Below are 17547 nucleotides of genomic sequence, written 5' to 3'. Positions count from 1 at the left end.
AAACAAAGCACACAGTGTAACTCTCGACCGGAACCGGATGTCACGTTGCGGTCCCCGACCTCTCCCTTTGGGCGTGTGTTTACGTCGTCTGCGTCTATTCGTCTGCATCTGTGGATCTCCGTGGGTGCGGTTATGTCTTGTGATCATCCATCTCACCTGTGGCTCGTCTCGTCATCACGTGGGGTTTATGTCCAAAAACATGGAGGTTAGGTAAATTGGCAGTCCCTGACAAATTCTCCCTGAGTGTGTGTCTGTGTCTCTATGTTCAATAAAAAGTAGTGTCTGAGTGTGTGTGTGTTTGCTTGTGTGCCCAGTGGTGGATGGTGCTCTGCCACTAGGGTCTGTCCTCTCTCCCCTTCCTGCACCCCATTCAGTCCCCCAGGGGGCTGTGGCTTCCGGTAGAGAGTACGCTGTGCACAATTGGCTGCCGCTTCTCGCCGATGTGTGTGTGATTGGTTGTCTGTGGCTTGTATCTGTGTTACATTGTAAAGCACCTTGGGAATTTGGAAAGGCGCTATATAAATCGAACATTCATTCATTCATTCATTATGTGGTCTGTCTATTTAATGTGCATTCGGGCAGTGTCCTGTGCTTGTCGTTGTTTACGTGTCATACGTGTGTGTGTGTTGCTACGTGTTTTACGTGCGCCATCTGCGCAATATCTGTTGAAAATAAAAGTGACCGTGCGTTTACACAAGGATCTGTGCCTCGTCCTTCGCCCTGCACCACGCGTCACACCGGAAATCAGTGACCGGAACCGGAAATCAGTACATATTGGCCGCAAAAGGAGGTTGTACACGATACTAATGAATTATTGTGGTCTAAAACCAGGTGTTTCAGTTTCATTGTCCAACTCCTGTATATATACATATAAGAAAGTGTAAAGTACAAAGTATTTTCTTTATTTCTATAATACATTGATTCTACAGTTTACACCTGTGCGATTGCATTTTCTTCAGTAAATTAGTGATGCGTATATTCTGATGTGATCTTCAGTACATAATCAGTGATGTGTATATTTAGATGTGATCTTCAGTACATAATCAGTGATGTGTATATTCTGATGTGATCTTCAGTACATAATAAGTGATGTGTATATTTAGATGTGATCTTCAGTACATAATCAGTGATGTGAATATTCAGATGTGATCTTCAGTACATAATCAGTGATGTGTATATTCAGATGTGATCTTCAGTACATAATCAGTGATGTGTATTAACAGACCTTCACTGAGTGCAGGAGTCTCTGGGGATCCTCCAGTCTGATCTGGGATGGTGCTGGAATGGAACTTTTCCTGAACTGGAGAGAACAGTGGAAAATCCCAACTTTAACATAATTAACAACATAATTAACTTTATTAATATTATTTACTTTATCAAGTACAATGGAAAAATATAGATATAAATGAGGAATTGCAACTATAAAGACTGCTTTTGGCGAAATTTGCCATTTTGAAGTTGAAAAGGGTGACCTACGCGAATTGTGTAGATCCGAGGAGTTTGTATTTTTTTTTGTTTTTTTTTTGGGGGTCGGGAGATATTTTATAGATATATAATATATATATATATATATATATTATCATATTGACTTAATAAGCAAACAGAGCACTTCTGAAATCTGCAATTTCAATGACGCAGTGGCCAGCAATTTCCGCCCAGAACCAACATAGAGGCCGAATTGCGTTCAGTCATACGAACGTTCTTCATTCATGTTGTGACGCTAAGCGGGACGGGAAGCAGGACCTAGTGCTATCTACACCGGGGACAAGGCAGAAGAGCGTACATTTACCACTACATTTACCAGATTGTACATTTACCACTACATTTACCAGATCATACATTTACCACTACATTTACCAGATCGTACATTTACCACTACATTTACCAGATCATACATTTACCACTACATTTACCAGATCATACATTTACCACTACATTTACCAGATCGTACATTTCCCAGTGAATTTAATTGGGTTATTAATGGTTTCAATCGTTTTCATATTTTGCGGTAAAACAGTTACTGCTGTTCGCTACAGCTTGCGTTGAACACTTTCAGAGCTAGCCACAAGCTCTTGTGATAAATAGGTAGATAGATAAGCCTATTAAGTTTGCGTCAACCCCGTGTAGTTAATGGTGACATCAAATAAGAAACAAGATTTTTTTCTAGTGTGTCTGTAGTCCTAAATGGTGAATCCAGGGACCTCTGAGGATAACATTCGCGCCAGGGCTGAAAAGGTTGAAGATGAAGTTGTAAACTCTTGTCATTTGAGTCTACCCTGTGCTTTAGCCCATGTTCGAAGCCTTTTGTGACAAAATAAAAACATGTGAACCTGGTATTTTTTACACTCATTTTCACCACTGATGTTATTTATTGGTTCATTAAGACGTAATGGTTTTGACTGAGCCATCTGGAATGGCGAAAGTGGGCTTCTCGCGTTTACGGATCTGGCTCCATCCATTGACAAGACAGGTCAATATTTTTCAGCGCGACATTACCGTAAGAGAGTCAACAGGGAAGACTCTGCGTTTCAATGGACTACTCTTTTTACTCGTACCTCTCCAAGTTAAAATCTTTTTTTTAATCTCTGAATCTGACAGTGTCTGAATGTCATGTCTGACACGTATTATGTTTAGTATCTATATGTTCAATGGTTCAATTATTATTGTTCACTTCTTAATAAAATATGGACAGCACAAGATGCATGTGATGTGTGAGTGAACAAAGCTGGTTGTATATAGGGTGGCCACTTTTCAGTATTGCTTTAATTGCTTTAATTTTGGTACAGTTTGGAGCTGGCCCCTTCCTCTTCCAACATGACTGTGCACCAGTCCACAAGGCAACGTCCATAAAGACATGGATGGCAGAGTGTGGTGTATATAAACTTGACTGGCAGGCACAGAATCCAGACCTCAACCTGATAGACCACCTCTGGGATGAATTAGAGCAGAGACTGAGAGCCAAGCCTTCTCATCCAACATCAGTATGTGACTTCACAAATGCATTCTGGAAGAACGGTCAAAAATCCCCATAAACACACTCCTAAACCTTGTGGACATCCTTCCCAGAAGGGTTGAAGCTGTTCTAGCTGCTACCAATGTCAAATGGAATCATATGTATTAGGAATGGGATGTCACTTAAACTCATATGTGAGTCAAGGAAGGCGAGTGAATACTTTTGGCAATATAGTGTATATACAATATGTTTATATAAGGTTTTAGGCAGGTTTGTGAGAAATGCAAAGTAAGAATGCTTTAAAAAAATGTATGTGTATTTATAGTTTATTTTTTCCCCCAATTACCAAAATCAATGCAAAGAATCAACTCAATATTTGGTGTGACCACCCAATGCCTTCAATTCTTCAAGTTTTTGTGATTGCACAAAATCAGACATTTTGTAGAATTATAGTCAGGAGTCTGATTAATCAGTTATACCAAAAAGGTAATAATGAAATTAGAAAGGAAGATTTGCAACTGTGAGAATTGTATTCATGCACCTCGTATGTATATACCCAGTAATTATAAATAATTAACTGTGGTCTCTGATCATCTCAACATTCAGATTCATATCTTACCTCCATGTGAAAAGTTTATTGTCAATTGTCCATTAATCTGATTCCCATGGATCTGAGGAGCACTGATGGTCCCTCCTGTCCGAGCTGTGATGTTGGTCTGCAGGCCCGTTGACAGTCTTGCTGGGGCCCGGGACAAGAAAATTTCATGTGCCCTCCCCCCTCCTATGTCATTTTTTAAATAAAATAAGACAGTACGACAATTAATTGTAGGGTGAATGTCTTATGTTATCCTTGTGTTAGGTCATATAGTATATAATATAGCCACACATCAAAGCTGTTTCTGACAGCTAACTGACGCTGTTACGGTAACCTACCGCGCTGCCCTGAGTCAGGACTGGGAGCCTCCCCCTCCTCCGACATCGCTCTGGGCTGGCTACACTCTCTCTCCCTGTCATCTTTCCCTGCCTCTTCTGTAGCTTTCTCGGCTGTGCTGCTGGTCTGGGCTGTTTCAGACAGTCAGGGATTATTTATGAGCATCTTCACAACAAACTTATTCATCTTAAACTTTACCGCGCTACAACATCAGCGTTTATTATTTACTTACCGTCATCTTTGGACACACCGTCAAGCCCTGCTGTCCCTTCATGCCCTCTGTTTAAAAATCTCTTCGTGTGATCTCTTTCACCTTTGTAATCCTCATCCCTTTTCCTTTTTTCCCCAGATTTCTGTTTACTCGCCATTTAACTATCCACCAATGTATTTCCCGCTGGCGGGTACCAGCCGGCTACAGTGGGAGGAGGGGGTGTATGCACCTAATGGAAAATATGCAGATAGGTAAAAAAACATTTATTTTAGCCACTGAGCTTATTTTGAGTACAGAATTTAATATTAATGAAAGATTTCAAGATTATATTAAAAATTATAGACTTTAAATAAAAAATAAATTGTTGGGCTCTTTGATGGGCCCCCCTGGCGGGACAACAGACCCTGTTCGCCTGTGGGCGATCTCAGTTGAGGCCGCGTTTGGGATCCTTGGTTGCCTACGTTCTCCATGGAGTGAGTTTCACTCCGTGGCCAGCGTTCCGCTGTGGCTTCTCAGAGTTCATTGTGTTCTGCGCTTACACGCTTGTAATCCATTGCAGTGGGTTAACTAGTTTGCGGTCTCCCTGTGGTTTGGTATGTGATTATTCCGTCACGTATTCGCTTAGTGTTACATTTTTATAGTGTGTCGTGGCTAATGTTTCCTCCTCTCACGTAGGATCCACATTCATGACTGCTGCCTCCGAGACTAGTACTCGGGCTTGGCGTTTAGTCAAGTGTGCAACTTCTCATGTGTGTGATCACTGTATTTTGGGGGATTGTCTTGCTGCTGGCCTGGTGTGCTCAGCCATTCTTTGGGGGGTATTGTACAGGGCCAATAATTATATTTCCTTTGTTCTTTTGGCAGAAGCAGGGGCGAACAGTAGGGAGGCCACAGCCGGTGGTGGTGGGCATTTGCGTCCGTGAGTTCACCATTATGGTAGTGTAGTGTCACTGGGGTGTGAAGTCGGCGTATCTTACAGGTGGTTCTGTTGAACCACTCCGTGGTGACGGTCCTCCCTCCGGTAAGCCCTTCCCTGTCCGTTTGATTTATTTCTTATTTCGTAGTATTTGTGTTGGATTTGTTTTGTGGGTCTACCCTGACCATACACAATGTGTGAGTGAGTAGGTGTGAGTGTGTTTGGGTGCAACCATTTTAATAGATTGATAAAAATATATATATAATTGAATACTTTTGATAATAAACATTTCTACTCCGACACTGTCTCTGTTTGATTGCAAAAACCTGAATTGCATGGGAACCCTGGTAATTGGGATTAATTTGAGGGGTTTGTATCTACAAATTCACTTTCCCTCGGGAGCTTATACCCCTGGGGGTGGCGTAGTCGGAGTTACTTCCTGGTTTCGGCCACACCGCTACACATAAGAGTGAAGTTAGATCCCATTAAAATTAACTTAAAACAATGTACATGTTATAACATATATTCCCCTTGGCAATATCTTCCGTAAATATAATATCAGTTTTCATTGCTATGCGGATGACACCCAGCTCTACATCTCCAGTAAACCGTCCCCCGGAGGGACTTCCGGCTATCGATGTAGGGGTTAGACGCATAGACGAGGGCTCCCATTTCGAATTCTAAATTTCTCTTGAAAGTTAACCTTTATTTCAATCTTTCGATAAAACGTGCTTTATTAATCTAAACTTTAAACATTAATGGCAAAATGAGTAACTCTAAGAGTCTAAAACCTGATAACAAAGCGCAAACTCCGGCGACGCGAGCTGCCACGAGTGCTGCAGGGAAGTTAGCAGTGTTTGCTAACAGTCCCCCAAAGACGACAAAAACTTCAACAGGTCCCGAAGATACTATGACTACTGCACTTCTATCTGTAGATCAACTCGCTGCAGAGTTCGAGAAGCAGAGATCCTCACTTAAAGAAGATTTCTCTCTTTTGATTCACGATTCCATTAAACCGCTAAAGGCCGCATTAGATTCGTTACAAACCACAGTGAACTCTTTTCAGAATCGCCTCACCTCAGTCGAGTCCGTGGCCGGGGATAATTTCGAGCGCTTATCTGCAGCGGAATCCACTATTAAATCTCTCCAGACGCAAAGACATGACCTCCTGGATCGACTCGATGATCTTGAGAACCGCTCACGAAGAGCTAACCTTCGCGTATTGAACATCCCTGAGGGCAGTGAGGATGGCAGAGACCCGCTCACGTTCATGTCCGAACTGTTAACGCTGACCATGGGACCCGAGGTTTTTGCTTCGCCACCTGAACTGGAAAGGGCTCACCGATCTCCGACTGCTCGGTCGGGTCGGAGGAAATCTCCGCGCCCATTCTTGGTTTGTTTTTCCAGGTTTCAGCAGAAAGAAGCGGCACTGCGATGGGCCAGGAATCACGAACTGAAATATCAAGGAACCGTTATTAGGATCTACCAGGACCTCAGCGCAGCTCTCACGAAAAAACGCGCCGCATTCAACGGAATAAAGCAGGCACTTTACCAGAAGAACGTCCGATTTCATCTGCTATACCCGGCCCGGCTGCGTGTGATGTATGAAGGAGACGTACTTATCTTTAACTCGACTGAGGAAGCTCAGAAGTTCTACGAACAAAAATTTGGCAAAGAGTGAAGTCCATTCTCCCTTTTTTCTTCTTAAGTTTGAACAGTAACTTACAGTTCTAATGTGTTGTAGTGTCTGCACCTATTCAGTGACTTCATCATTGAGATCTCTCGTATTAACAACCATATTGCTGAAGGTATGGCTGCTCATGCTGTTACTCAACCCACAGCTGCGGACATTATACACATTTATGTTCTTTTATCATATTGTTGTGTTACTATATGCGCGCGTTTTATCTTAGAAGCTATGTAAATTGTAATGGGTTAAAAGTTATTGGGAGCCCTTAAGGCTAGGAGGATTCATAGGTCGTATAACCGGTAGTTTGAGTACAGTGTTAGGCCTGCAGCTTGCCTCGATGAGAGTGTCAAGTATAGGTTTAGGTTTGGTTTTGTTCATGTTTGTAGATTGGGAGAGGGATATGGGAAGGGATACCCCTAGACTTTCTTTTATTTTTTATTTTGTTTTATTTTCTTCTATACTTTTAGAGAGGCTAGTCAGAAAACCGTGTATGCTGTCACTACCATTCTATCCAAGTACTGTACTATCTGCTTTTATTTGTTTATCTATTCTCATAGGATTATGGAAAAAAGACCTAGTGTAAGCAGGACAGGAGTACGTTTCATTAGCTGGAATGTAAAAGGCTTAAACGGACCCGTTAAAAGGGCCAGAATCTTTAACCATCTTAAACACTTAAAATCTGAAATTATCTTTCTTCAAGAAACACATTTATTATTAAAAGATCAAATTAGACTCAGAAAATCTTGGGTAGGCCAGGTATTCCATTCAAAATTAGACTCCAAAACTCGAGGAACAGCAATATTGATACATAAAAAACTTCAGTTTAGCGTAACCTCTGTTACTTCAGATCCACAGGGACGCTTTGTTATAGTATCAGGGCATCTCCTCCACAAACCTGTCGTTTTGGTCAATATTTATGCCCCGAATTGGGACGATGTTAAATTTATAGAAAAAGTTTTCTCTCTTATCCCAGATTTAAACTCGCATCATTTAATCTTTGGTGGAGATTTAAATTGTGTCGTCAATCCAGCACTGGATCGTTCTAACCCCAAACCGGTACATCCCTCAAAAATGGCCACAGCTATGTCAGTTTTTATGGACCGAACTGGCAATGTTGACCCCTGGCGTTCTTTATTTCCACAGGGCCGAGCTTTTTCCTTCTTCTCTCCGGTGCACCATTCGTACAGTAGAATAGATTATTTTTTTATTGATAGGAACCTCTTGCCCTGTGTCACAAATGTTGAATACTCTGCAATAATTGAATCGGATCATGCCCCTGTATTATTGGATATCTCATTCCCGCTTAACAATAGGGAGCTACCTTCTTGGAGACTGGATAGGACGCTACTGGCTGATAGTGCCTTTTGTGAGCTAATATCAAAAAAGATTGATGATTATGTAGAGTTTAATAAGAGCAATGATATCTCACCCTCACTGCTTTGGGAGGCATTGAAAACCGTTATTAGAGGAGAGATTATCGCTTACTCAGCTAAGATTAATAAAATGTGTAGGACTGAACAGGAACAACTCATTAAGGCTATAAGCGAAGTGGATGCTCAATATTCAATATCCCCCTCTCCTGAACTTTATAAAAAAAAATTGACCTTCAAACTAAATATAATCTATTATCAACTAGAAATATGGAACGACTCTTGTTGAACTCACGTGGGTATATATATGAGCATGGTGAAAAAGCCGGGCGTCTTCTGGCACATCAACTTAGATGCCGGACAGCTGCCCAACAGATCCCACAAATAAGGAAACCGAATGGGGTGTTAACTATTGATCCTGGTGAAATTAATGAAACATTTGCGTCTTTTTATTCCAATCTCTATAAGTCAGAAATAAACGGAGACAGAAGTGCAGAAGTGGACCGTTTCTTTGATAGCCTCCAGACTCCTTCTATCAACACACAACATATGAAGGAAGCCGAATTCCCATTGCAAAACATAGAAATTATTAATGCAATTAAGGCAATGCAAAGTGGCAAAACCCCCGGCCCTGACGGGTTCCCAATCGAATTTTTTAAGATATTTTCTAACAAATTATCCATTCTTCTTCTGGACATGTTTAACGACTCACTATCCCATGGTTTATTGCCTCAAACACTTACAGAGGCATCAATTACCCTTCTGCTTAAACCTGGTAAAGATGCAATTGATTGTGGTTCATACCGTCCTATCTCTCTATTAAATAGTGATGTGAAGATTTTAGCTAAAGTCCTTGCTATGCGCTTAGAGTCCACAATGCAGGACGTGATTTCTACTGACCAAACTGGTTTTATTTTGGGACGACATTCATTTACCAATATTCGCCGACTGTTAAATATTATTTATACTCCGGTTTCTGTCGATACTCCAGAGGTGATTATCTCCCTTGACGCGGAGAAGGCCTTTGATAGGGTTGAATGGAAATATTTGTTTGCTTGTTTAAAAAAATTTGGATATGGCCCTAATCTAATTTCGTGGATAAAACTTCTATATTCCTCACCCAGAGCCTCAGTAATCACAAATGGTAAGAAATCACAACATTTTCAACTGTCTAGAGGAACCCGACAGGGTTGCCCTCTCAGTCCACTGCTTTTTTGCTTTGGCCATAGAACCCCTGTCAATCACACTCAAATCGCTACACTCAATAAGTGGAATTTATAGAGGAGGGGAAGAGCACAGACTGTCTTTATATGCAGACGACCTATTATTATATATATCTAACCCTATTCCTAATATACCACATATTGTTCGTGTTCTTAATAGATTCGGCACAATTTCTGGCTATAAACTGAACTTTGGTAAAAGCGAATGCTACCCTGTTAACAATTTGGCTCTTCGAATCCCTGATGGTGCCCTACCTTTCCAAATCTCAAGAAACGGGTTTAAATATTTAGGCATTAATGTTACGAGAAACATGCAGGATCTATATCAGGAAAATTTTTACCCCCTAGTCGAGAAAATTAAACTAGATTTAAAGAAATGGAGAACACTTAACTTGTCGGTGGCGGGGAAGGTGAATTGTATCAAAATGAGTGTGCTTCCTAAATTTCTCTATTTGTTCCAATGTATCCCACTCTACCTCCCAAAGTCCTTCTTTAAATCTATTCATAAAGCCTTCAATACATTCATATGGAACGGTAGAAACCCCAGATTGCGTTTAGAACTTTTACAGAGACCTAAATTAAAGGGTGGTTTAGGCCTCCCAAATCTGTGTTATTACTATTGGGCTGCAAACATCCTGAAAATTACTCATTGGTTTCATACACCGGATACAGACTGGTGCCGCCTCGAGGCTATATCCTGTAAGACAACATCTCTCATGGCTCTGGCTACCAGTAATCTTCCACTTTCATTATCAGACTTTACTAACAATCCGGTTGTCATCAATACACTTAAGATCTGGGCCCAATTCCGGGGGGATTTCGGACTCAAACATCTTTTATACACAAGCCCTATATGCAATAATCATCTTTTCCCCCCAGCTAGGCTGGACTCTATGTTCTTTCACTGGCAAAGACAGGGTATCTCCAAACTTAAAGATTTGTACATAAATTCTGTGTTCGCAAGCTTTGATGACTTATCACAAAAATTTGGTCTTCATCGGTCTAACCTATTTCGGTATTTTCAAATTCGCCACCTCCTTCGAAGTCATGATCCCAACTTTCCAAATATATCTCTTAATTCAGTAGCAGATGATATATTAGAGATTCCATTTAAACCCAAAGGACTAATTTCAAGAATACATGAATGCATAGCTTCACTTAAAAACGTGACCCTTGGGAAGATCAGAAGGGACTGGGGGAGTGAGTTAGGAACGGAATTGGGAGAGGACACTTGGAGTTGTGCCTTACAAAGGGTAAACGATAGCACATCTTGTGCAAGGCTGAGTCTAATACAATTCAAAGTGTTACATAGAGCCCATTTTTCTAAAACACGCCTAGCCAAAATATATCCTAACTTGGACACTCGCTGTGACAGATGCGGTAACACCCCCGCCAACTTGACCCATATGTTTTGGTCATGTCCTGCTCTGGCGACCTATTGGTCTGTGATCTTTAACACCCTATCAGAGGCGCTAAATATTGACTTTCAGCCTAACTCACTAACAGCCATATTTGGAGTCACTAATGAGATAATGACGAAAAAAAATGAAAACATTATTGCTTTTACAACACTGCTGGCACGCAGAAGAATACTACTTCACTGGAAGTCAAAAAACCCCCCGAAAGCATCCATGTGGCTGAACGATCTGATGCGATTTATTCAATTGGAAAAGATAAAATACTCACTTAGAGGGTCTAGGGATAAATTTCTTTTCACTTGGGAACAAGTCCTAACATATGTTGGTACGCTTACATTTATGCCTGACATTGTTCAGAACACCCAATCTGTATGAGTAATTTATAGATAACTCTATCTAAAATATGATCAGCATAAGACCTGTTACGGAATACACTGTCGCGCTTTCTGGCATTACAGTTGTGTTTTTCTGTGAATGATGTATCTAAAGCCATAAGGTGTAGGCAGATGTGCTTGTGTAAACGCGCTCCTGTATTTGTGTGAATTTTATGTATATGTAGTGATAATGGTTTCAGATACACTTGCCTTCTTTTGCCTAAATAATTTTAGTTTTATGTCTAGGGGATAGGGTGGGGAGGGTGTATTTTTGTTGTTTGTTTGTTCTTGTGTAAGATAGAAAATGGAAAACTGTGTAATCGATATTCTCTTGTAATTTGTACTTTTAATACTTTCCACAATAAAAATAATTGTCAAAAAAAAAAAAAAAAAAAAAAAACCGTCCCCCAGCCTCCAGACTTCCACCCTCACAGACTGCTTAGCAGAAATAAAATCCTGGTTTACTACAAATTTCCTTAAACTAAACAGTGACAAAACTGAGGTTCTTCTCATAGGTACAAAAGCATCACTATCCAAAGTAAACAGTTTTTCCTTAATCATCGATAACTGTTCAGTTTCCCCTTCCCCTCAGGTTAAGAGTCTGGGTGTCATTCTCGACAGCACTCTATCATTTCAATCACACATCAATAACATAACCCGGTCTGCTTATTTCCACCTTCGTAATATTAACCGCCTCCGCCCCTCGCTTACCCCCCATACCACTGCCATTCTTATTAATAGTCTTGTCACTTCCCGTCTGGACTACTGCAACTCTCTTCTCTCCAGCCTCCCCAACAAATCCCTCCATAAAATCCAACTAGTCCAGAATGCAGCTGCCCAAATTATCACCAGAACCCCCTCCACGCACCACATCACTCCTGTTTTACAACAGCTACACTGGTTACCCATCAAGTTCCGCTCAGATTACAAAATTCTTCTGCTTACATTTAAGGTGATCCACAATCTTTCTCCTTCATATCTGTCAGATCTACTTCAAGTCACCACTCCTGCCCGTACTCTCAGATCCTCTTCTTACAGTTAACTGTACCCTCTGTTCGTCTTGTCACTATGGGGAGCAGAGCTTTCAGCCGCTCTGCTCCCCGACTCTGGAACTCACTACCATCTGCACTCCGGAATACAGACTCACTCACAGAATTTAAATCCAGACTCAAAACTCATCTGTTTAAAATTGCATTTTCTTTATAAAACTTCCTCTGTCTTTATTGGAATATTTTATTTAATTTAGTTTTATCTTTAATGTTTATTTCCTTTGTCTAATTTTATGATTGTCTTTTATTGTACGGTGTCCTTGGGTGCTAGAAAGGCGCCATTAAATAAAATGCATTATTATTATTATTATTATTATAAAGAAGTGTGTTCTCTTATGGTCCGTAGACTGTGATGAACAATGCGATATTTTTCGCTTGGCCATTTTCAACGCTTAGTGCTAAAGTTTCAGCTCAGCTCCGCTGCTTCGCGAGTCCCACTGGTGATTGGATTCCCGCTTTTGTTATGACGCTGAAGTTGGTTCCTTATTTGCAGCTCCCGATTCGTTTGGTTACTTATTCACAGCTGAAGTTGGTTCCTTGTTCATAAAGGGTGTGTTCACGATGCGTGTTTGCTACACACTTCGTTTATAAGAGAGATAAATTAAACAAATGATCATAGGAGCATACATTATGTTGTGTACTTGTTACACTAATAAGATAAACGGTGAGGCATATTACCGGTGAACACTTTGTATGTGACCTTTATTTTTTTTTACCCGCGCTAGACACACACCAGAAACAGGCACAACGTAACGAACACTGATACGTCTCTAGGGTAAACTAGTCGATAACAGATGATCCCAGATAATTCTAATAATATACCACACCAGGTGTCAGCAACCTGAGGCATGGAGTGCCAACTTTAACGTGTCTAGTCAATGAGTGTGCCACTATCAAGAAATAAGATTGGAGTGGGGGGGGGGGGGGGGGTATGTTACCGTTGACTCCCATTGTGAACTTTTGAAGCCACCAAGATGGCCGCACGGACACCGCCATCTTGGATGCGCTTGCGCAGTAGATGAAAATTGGAGCTAGATCATGCACATTAGAACCAGTAGGCGGGACAATATCTCCACCAGAGACCGTATCTCCGCCCCGACATTCGTTAGGATACGCCCACCAGTATAGACACTTTTGACGTTTTACAAAATAAACAAAGGTAAAAGGTTTCAATACTGCTGTCGAGAGTTTTGCTGTTGAGTTTTGATAGAGTTTTGCTGTTGAGCGCGTTCACGTTTGAGCGTCTGGTATTAGATGTCAACCAACGCAGCTATTAACTGTCAATCACCTTATCACCACACCCCTTTAAATTTCGATTGGAGGATCATGCTCTCTGTCAGATTTTTTATTATTAATTTTTTTTCCTGATGCTGGCCAGCGTGCCATAGGTTGCCGACCCCTGTAAACAGCGCATTGTACCGCATATATAGTCAATGACATGTACACACAACAGTATATTTGATCACTTATTTTTTCACATATTAGACACTTGCAGTCTTAGAGCAATCGCCTCTGGTATAATGTACGACTGCACAAGTGGCTTCGGATCAGCACCGCAGCTGGATGGCCCGATTTACATACCTACCGCAGCTGATACTCACCAGAACAATTTACTAAAATTATATGTGTTACACTTCTGAAAATGATGGGCCAACCCATCTGGGTTGCAACCCAGGTGCAACATATTTATTTTGTCTGCACAACAGAGAAAACGGCAGGTTACCACTCGGTGCGTTCGCTACTGACTGGCCGACTACTTCTGTCGGTCAGGGGTGGGTTTCCCGAAACGTTCATAGCGCTAAGTACTTCGTAACCTCGTATGAAACGTACGAGGTTAAGAACTACTTAGCGCTACGAATGTTTTGGGAAACCCACCCCAGAGCGGCAGTTACACAAGACATGTATTGTAAATGCAAATAATAAAACAGTATTATTTGAACAATTTGCATTTCATCAATTCAATCAATAATCATCAATTACATTAATGTCTCTGCACTTTTACAGTTTTATGTCTACAAACATCGCTATCATGAACTCACTAAATAACCAGAATGTAGTTTACTGTATAAACCAGTATCAGTATAAACTCTTATCCCGGTTTACCGTGTCCTTAACCGCCATCTTAAATCAGTTTCAACCTCTTTTAGTACTCTTATGAATTGCATCTTCAAATGAACTCCGTTTTAATTAAATGAACAACAAGTATTTTACATTTCCTCCAGTAAACAGAAAACATATATAGTGCAGTTTTAAACTAAACACAGCTATATCGTTAGCACGGATGCTAATCCCGGCCAACTAACTTAACTAGTTCAGGTATACGACCATGTGCGCTCCACAGCCTAGCATTAGCCTGTCCGATCATACCATTAGCTTTAGCTTACAGACATAAACCCGCTCTGCAGCCTGTTACCACAACTGCCTCGGACCAAGAGTCCACCATTTACACTGCACAAGAATCATCTCATATTCGCTCTCATTTTATATCATTTAGCCTACCACCCAGCTTACCTGCACAACAGAGAAAACGGCAGGTTACCACTCGGTGCGTTCGCTACTGACTGGCCGACTACTTCTGTCGGTCAGAGCGGCAGTTAGTGGTGAATATGGTACCAAGCGCCCTCTACTGGTGAAATATATTAAACTGTTAAATTACAGAAAAGAATGACCTTGGACATCAAAATTAAATGGGGGGCTACTATTTCCATGTATACTACTATTCAATAGTGCCACATAGGTACTCCTGTTATTAAGTCCAGCTCAATCTGTTAATGTTGATAACCATTTCAAATCAATGTTAATAACTTAAATAAGCTTAAAACTTACCCGTCGCATTTTCCCCCCTTTATTGTTTTTTCTCTGTACTGTAAATCTTCTAAGAAACATGAAGCTGATGGTCTGAGAAAAAGCTACCAAAGTTTATTTTTTTATATAAATCAATAAAGATCAATTTATTGAATTATATTCAACAATATAAAATATTTGACCACTTTTAATTTATTTTTCTAACTTTAATACACTAAAGTTAAGGCTATATATCTTTGGTGGTTATCTTTCTAGTAAGTGGCCCAGCCTCTCCTATATTTTTATGTAGGCCTATGTGGCCCTCAGTGAAAAAAGTTTGGACACCCCTGCCCTAACTGATCTGCACCTAGACTGTCTATATGACCCTGATTTGGGATTACCCTTTAATTTGCTCTCCTCAGCATTTGCGTCTGCCTCATCTTCATGAAAACACCCTTTATGAATAAGGAGCAAACACTCATCGTGAACACTTCCTTCATGAATCCTTCCCGCGTCTCCCAACACTACACATGCATAAAATAATGACTCATTGTTCTTGATGCCGAGTTGACAACCTAAATTGGTGCATAGGAGTAATAAAAATAATTTGTGTCTATACTACTACACTAAATGTACTTTATGTTTGTAACCCCTCCCCAAAAGCGCCTAATTCAAATTCAGAGTTTAATAAAGCAGTGCCTTCAAAAATATATATTGCAGGACTACCTGAAGAGTCTTTAGCGTTTTGGTGGCAAAGGAACAACAAAACCACATTTTACTCAGGTGGACAGAAACGCTGTAGCTATTTACTATTTAAAAGCAAAGTGACATGAGAAAAAATTGATAATCACAAATTACACCACAGTAGTTCCTAAATATTTCTAAACTTTCAATACAAAAACTAATCCAGCTCCTCACTGAATAATTAAATACGTTCCTATACTGACCCACTCAGATTTAGTAATGCTCCGATAAGAGAACAATTATTCAAACACACAAAGTAAAATGGCGTCAAAGGTTATAAAAATACATAAAGATGCAAAAAGAACAACAAACACACGGATGTGTGACAGTTCTTTTAAGTGCTTATAAAGTTGGGGCTCATTTTGTTGATGCACTTACGCGGACCTCGAAACATAAAGTGATTCAGTGAGTAAGAAAGGTCCATTGGAGAGATACTCACAGGTTCAGAACTCTCACTTGCGTTTGTCTGAGGCAGCAGTCAGGGATTATCCAGCTGAGTTCCTGTCCTGTCCTGTACTTTGTCCTGTAGCGGACAAAGGTGTGGATGCACTTGTTTCCAACCGGTGCACAACGCTTGGTGGAGTTGATCAAATGGGCTGTGAAAATACACCACTCACAGTGCAGCGTTCTGCTCCTCCTCTGTAGTGGGTGTAGACTCACTGACGAAGTAAAGCCTCCAGCACTACACAGTTTGGTAAACTGACTAATTTAAATGGTGTCTGTTGGGTTAATATATAGTCTGCAAACGTAGCTTGAGTAGCAAAGTGCTGACCGCAAACTTTTCTCTTCTTCTTTCTCTTCACACCCACACCCACGCGTGTGTCGACTTTCCAGAATAACCACATTTATTAACATACACTAGCTACAAAATTAACAGACACGTAACAAGTACGACCGTAGACTCACAAAGACTAACGCACACAATATATACTTAACACAATGAGCACCACGTGTAGTACATTAGACTAATTAGATGAGTGAACACTTACATAAACAGCCACACACACAGAAGTACATATATAGACCCCGACCACATTTACACAAACGTGTGTGACAGAGAGAGAGAGAGAGAGACAAGTGTTTAAACACTAAATGAGTGGTCACTTTAATATACTGAATCATCTATTTATACCCTAATGTTATTATGATGGTGATGTATATCTGCTTTGTTATTTCAATAAACAAGCTTCCATATACAAAATCCCATCACACTAGAACTCTGTACTCTGGTGTGTTTGGTCTGCCATGTCACAGGATTAAAGAGAATATGAGAATGCCTGATACATATTTTGGTTTAAACGCACTGCTGGTTGTGGACACTTTTTCCAGAAATTAAACTGCTCCTCCCAGTCCCACAGACTGTGAACATGAGGCGTGATATCTGGTCATTCTCAACTTGTTGCAGAATATATAAAAATATGTGAATGGCACAATTATTAACTTAATGGTACATATTTGCTACTACGCAAAGCACTAGCAATGGCAAGGTCATGGGTTTGGCTAAAGCAATTCTGAAAAAATTGTAATTAAAAGAGCATTTAAAAAATATGTAAAATATTACAATATGCTCAACATTTATAAAAAAAAAAATTAAAAGCATGTCAAGTAAACTGGTCAGGTGATCTTGACTGATCACCATTTTTGGTCATCCATGTCAGGTCCTGCACTCCCAGGCCTCGCCACCAGAGGTCCGACTCCCCGGAGTTTTAAACAGATCAGCTGTTTGATAACAGGAGTGATGGACAGGCTATGTAAACCCGCCCAGCCCCTTTCTCACTGCGAAGTATTGCCATTCCACCAGTGTTTGCATACCGAGCGTTTTCCCCTGATTTCCGTCTCTAGTGTATGATCTCTGTCCTGTTCTCACCTCGCCTTTGCCTATCC

At 40.6% G+C, this 17547-nt stretch overlaps 1 protein-coding gene and 1 long non-coding RNA gene across 2 annotated transcripts in view; both read right to left on the bottom strand.

The window, feature by feature from the left end:
• The window catches only part of LOC143482370 (NLR family CARD domain-containing protein 3-like), a gene marked incomplete at its 5' end in the record, with an annotated part of 34228 nt that extends 30544 nt beyond the window's left edge, over nucleotides 1-3684 (bottom strand). The window contains 2 exons of the mRNA XM_076980717.1: nucleotides 1226-1300; nucleotides 3573-3684. Of these exons, the coding sequence (XP_076836832.1) occupies nucleotides 1226-1300; nucleotides 3573-3684 (187 nt within the window). The remainder of the gene's footprint in view (nucleotides 1-1225; nucleotides 1301-3572) is intronic.
• A 235-nt stretch (nucleotides 3685-3919) lies between these two features.
• On the bottom strand, nucleotides 3920-16220 carry LOC143482224 (uncharacterized). Its single transcript, XR_013122166.1, has 3 exons — nucleotides 16103-16220; nucleotides 4117-4324; nucleotides 3920-4015 (listed from the first exon to the last, which is right to left on the bottom strand). It is a non-coding gene; the product is annotated as an uncharacterized LOC143482224 (long non-coding RNA).
• Between the last annotated feature and the right edge of the window lie 1327 nt (nucleotides 16221-17547).

This window comes from Brachyhypopomus gauderio, chromosome 18, assembly GCF_052324685.1.
Source record: "Brachyhypopomus gauderio isolate BG-103 chromosome 18, BGAUD_0.2, whole genome shotgun sequence".
Taxonomy (NCBI): domain Eukaryota; kingdom Metazoa; phylum Chordata; class Actinopteri; order Gymnotiformes; family Hypopomidae; genus Brachyhypopomus; species Brachyhypopomus gauderio.
Note: the sequence above shows the minus strand (reverse complement) of the source record. Positions and strands in the feature narration are given on the sequence as shown.